Genomic DNA, 3166 nt, shown 5'->3' with positions numbered 1-3166 from the left:
ATTTGTTAAAATACAAATTTGTTTAAAGACTTTCCTCTGTGTATGCTCTTTTCCACAATTTTCAAAGTGCTTAATAAGGTGCACATATTTGGTTTTCTTTTTTTTCTTTTTTTTTGAGACGGAGTTTCGCTCTTGTTGCCCGGGCTGGAATGCAATGGCGCTATCTCGGCTCACCGCAACCTCCGCCTCCCGGGTTCAAGCGATTCTCCTGCCTCAGCCCCCGAGTAGCTAGGATTACAGGCATGAGCCACCACGCCCGGCTAATTTTGTATTTTTAGTAGAAATGGGGTTTCTCCATGTTGGTCAGCCTGGTCTCGAACTCGCGACCTCAGGTGATCCACCCGCCTCAGCCTCCCAAAGTGCTGGAATTACAGGCGTGAGCCACCGAGCCCGGCCTGTTTTTCAGTCTCTAATACACTGTTCCGCGTCCCTAGCATAGTAGCTGTTTTCTGTAAATTCGGACCAAAGTTGACTGCAAACCCCGCCGGGTTCACCGGCCTGGGCGGCGTGGACTTCAAGCCCCAGGAGGCATTGCGGCCGGCACATCGGGAACTACGGCGTCTGAGAAGGGGGCCGGGCCCTCCGGTCCTTTCCCTCCCAGAAGCCCGCGGGCGGCTCGGAACGCTGTTTCTATCATGGCCGCGGGAGCCGGGACGGTGGGCCCCGCTTCCGGCCCGGGCGTCGTGCGTGGCCCAGCGGCGTCACAGCCGAGGAAGCGGCCGGGCCGGGAGGGCGGGGAGGGCGCGCGGCGATCGAACGCGATGGCGGGAGGAGGCGGGAGTAGCGACGGCAGCGGGCGGGCAGCTGGCAGGCGGGCGTCCCGCAGTAGCGGGCGGGTCCGGCGGGGGCGCCACGAGCCGGGGCTGGGGGGCCCGGCGGAGCGCGGCGCGGGGGAGGCACGACTGGAAGAGGCAGTCAGTCGCTGGGTGCCCAAGTTCTACTTCCACGAGGCACTGCGGGCCTTTCGGGGTAGCCGGTACGGGGACTTCAGACAGATCCGGGACATCATGCAGGGTGAGGGCCCGGCCGGGGAAAGGGGGTTGGAGCGCCGGGGAAGGGGGGCCGGGGGGACCGGGGGTCGGGACTGGGGGTCGCCCAGCCAGCGATGTCTTCTCTCCCAGCTTTGCTTGTCAGGCCCTTGGGGAAGGAGCACACCGTGTCCCGATTGCTGCGGGTTATGCAGTGTCTGTCGCGCATTGAAGAAGGGGAAAATTTAGGTATGGCTATTTTTGTGTTCTTCTCTGGGCTTACTTGCGTAGGGTTTTGTTTTAAAACTTGTATCTGGAACTGAAGGATTCCAGGTTAAAGTTCGATAGTTTCCATCAGAGTGGTCTTTTCCATTCTACGATGGGTCTGTTTTCTGTCTCTACCGGCTCTAGTTTTCTCCGGTTAAGGTTGCCTTGGCTGCTTTTCTGTGTTTTTTTAAATTTTCTCCCACCTGTTAATTGCTCACCCCAACTTTGCTCCTATCTAAAGTGAGTTATGTTCATATGGACATCTTTTTTCCCCCATGGTAGAGTGTATTTCAGAGTAGAAGTACATTTTTCCGCTCTGAATTTAACCTGAAAGCTATTAGGCTGGTGTCAGTTTCTTGCCACTCGTATCTGAGGAGGATGGGTATATTCTGAATTTGAGAGGCAAATGCATGTATTTAAAAATAATTTTTTTGCCTGTCTTGACAGGTATTAAAAAATGGTCACGTTAAATTCATTGATTTGAATTTGGACCCTTATCGTGTATGTCAACCTGTAGCAAATATGTCAAAAAATTAAATGCAAATCTTACCATATTTGCATGCTCCGTTTCCATAAATACATATAATTTTTGGACATAACTTTTTTGCCCTTAGAAAAGAGCTTAAAATGAAAACTGTGCTTTGTCCTAGACTGTTCCTTTGATATGGAGGCTGAGCTCACACCACTGGAATCAGCTATCAATGTGCTGGAGATGATTAAAATGGAATTTACACTGACAGAAGCAGTGGTCGAATCCAGTAGAAAACTGGTCAAGGAAGCTGTAAGTAAGCTATTTTTATTTCTTTTTTCTTTGACCAAAAATCAGGGGTCTTTGAGGATACAGCGCTTATTCTTTACTGTGTGGGGCAGAGGAAAACAGGAACGGGGAGAGATTGAGCAAGCAAGAAAGCACACACACAGACGTTATCTCTTCAGGTGTCTCCTTTCCCACCCAGGCTTGGGAAGTAATGGCAGGTGCTCAGTTTTTGTGATGTGGGTGGTCTTCCTTGTGGCTTTGGCATTGAAACTCTGACATTTTGGAGGTTACTGCGCCATTCAGGAACACTCTGCAAGGGCCTTAAGTAACTCTGGCCTAGGGTTTGGTCACCCTTTTTTATAATAAACCAAGGAGATAAGCTGGGGCCTTGAAAAATGTGGTACTGACTTTGAGTTCTTTCTATCTGCAGAAAGAGGGGCTTAGAGAACATCCCTTTTGAATAGATAGATTAGAATCAGAGGTGCTGGGATAATGAGCCAGCTGGCAAAATAGTAATGGTAGAAGAATGATACAAAGCTGGCACAGGCAGTGTTCTTGAATTCAAGGAAAAAGCTAATGGAGTGTCTAGGAATTTGGGATTGTCACTGTGTTGTGGCTCAGGTAGCTTCAAACAGTAGAAATTATTTTAGTTTATTTATTTATTTTGAGACGAAGTCTCGCTCTTTCACCCAGGCTGGAGTGCAGTGGCGCGATCTCGGCTCACTGCAGGCTCCGCCCCCCGGGGTTCACGCCATTCTCCTGCCTCAGCCTCCCGCATAGCTGGGACTACAGGCGCCCGCCACCTTGCCCGGCTAATTTTTTTTTTGTATTTTTAGTAGAGACGGGGTTTCACCGTGTTAGCCAGGATGGTCTCGATCTCCTGACCTCGTGATCCGCCCGCCTCGGCCTCCCGAAGTGCTGGGATTACAGGCGTGAGCCATCGCGCCTGGCCTGTTTTAGTTTAAAACATAGAAGCGGCTGTGGGAACCAGTCAGAAAAAGATTTTTCTTCCCCCAAAATCAAGGCTGGGGGTGTGGAAGCAGATGCAGAGGTGAAGATAGAAAACATCAGCTAAGCATTGCCCTGGTGGTAGAAAATAGGGAAATGGTTAAGAAAAGAGCACCCCTAAAAGGATGGGATCCCAGAGATGGGGGTGGGGTAGAAAGAGAAAACC

At 50.8% G+C, this 3166-nt stretch overlaps 1 protein-coding gene across 2 annotated transcripts; it reads left to right on the top strand.

Annotated features, from left to right (window-relative positions):
• Positions 1-621: 621 nt before the first annotated feature.
• On the top strand, positions 622-2780 carry LOC116465239 (telomeric repeat-binding factor 2-like). 2 transcript variants are annotated; one of them, XM_032148383.2, is made up of 3 exons: positions 622-1014; positions 1122-1217; positions 1886-2780. In XM_032148383.2, exons 1-3 carry the CDS (start codon positions 636-638, stop codon positions 2266-2268), a joined length of 858 nt encoding a protein of 285 aa, XP_032004274.1. In that variant the 5' UTR covers positions 622-635; the 3' UTR covers positions 2269-2780. The 2 variants fall into 2 exon arrangements, with proteins under 2 accessions (XP_032004274.1, XP_058291248.1); XM_058435265.1 differs by having other exon boundaries at positions 1100-1217; positions 1886-1909.
• The last annotated feature ends 386 nt before the right edge of the window (positions 2781-3166 follow it).

The sequence above is a fragment of the Hylobates moloch genome, unplaced genomic scaffold (assembly GCF_009828535.3).
Source record: "Hylobates moloch isolate HMO894 unplaced genomic scaffold, HMol_V3 SCAFFOLD_3953, whole genome shotgun sequence".
Taxonomy (NCBI): Eukaryota; Metazoa; Chordata; class Mammalia; order Primates; family Hylobatidae; genus Hylobates; species Hylobates moloch.
This window is presented reverse-complemented; position numbering and strand designations above follow the sequence as displayed.

Coding starts and splice junctions, on each gene's coding strand:
- LOC116465239 (XM_032148383.2), top strand. CDS start 636: ATGGCCGCGGGAGCCGGGACGGTGGGCCCCGCTTCCGGCCCGGGCGTC. Junction 1,015..1,121: donor GATCCGGGACATCATGCAGG/GTGAGGGCCCGG, acceptor CTTCTCTCCCAG/CTTTGCTTGTCAGGCCCTTG. Junction 1,218..1,885: donor TGAAGAAGGGGAAAATTTAG/GTATGGCTATTT, acceptor GCTTTGTCCTAG/ACTGTTCCTTTGATATGGAG.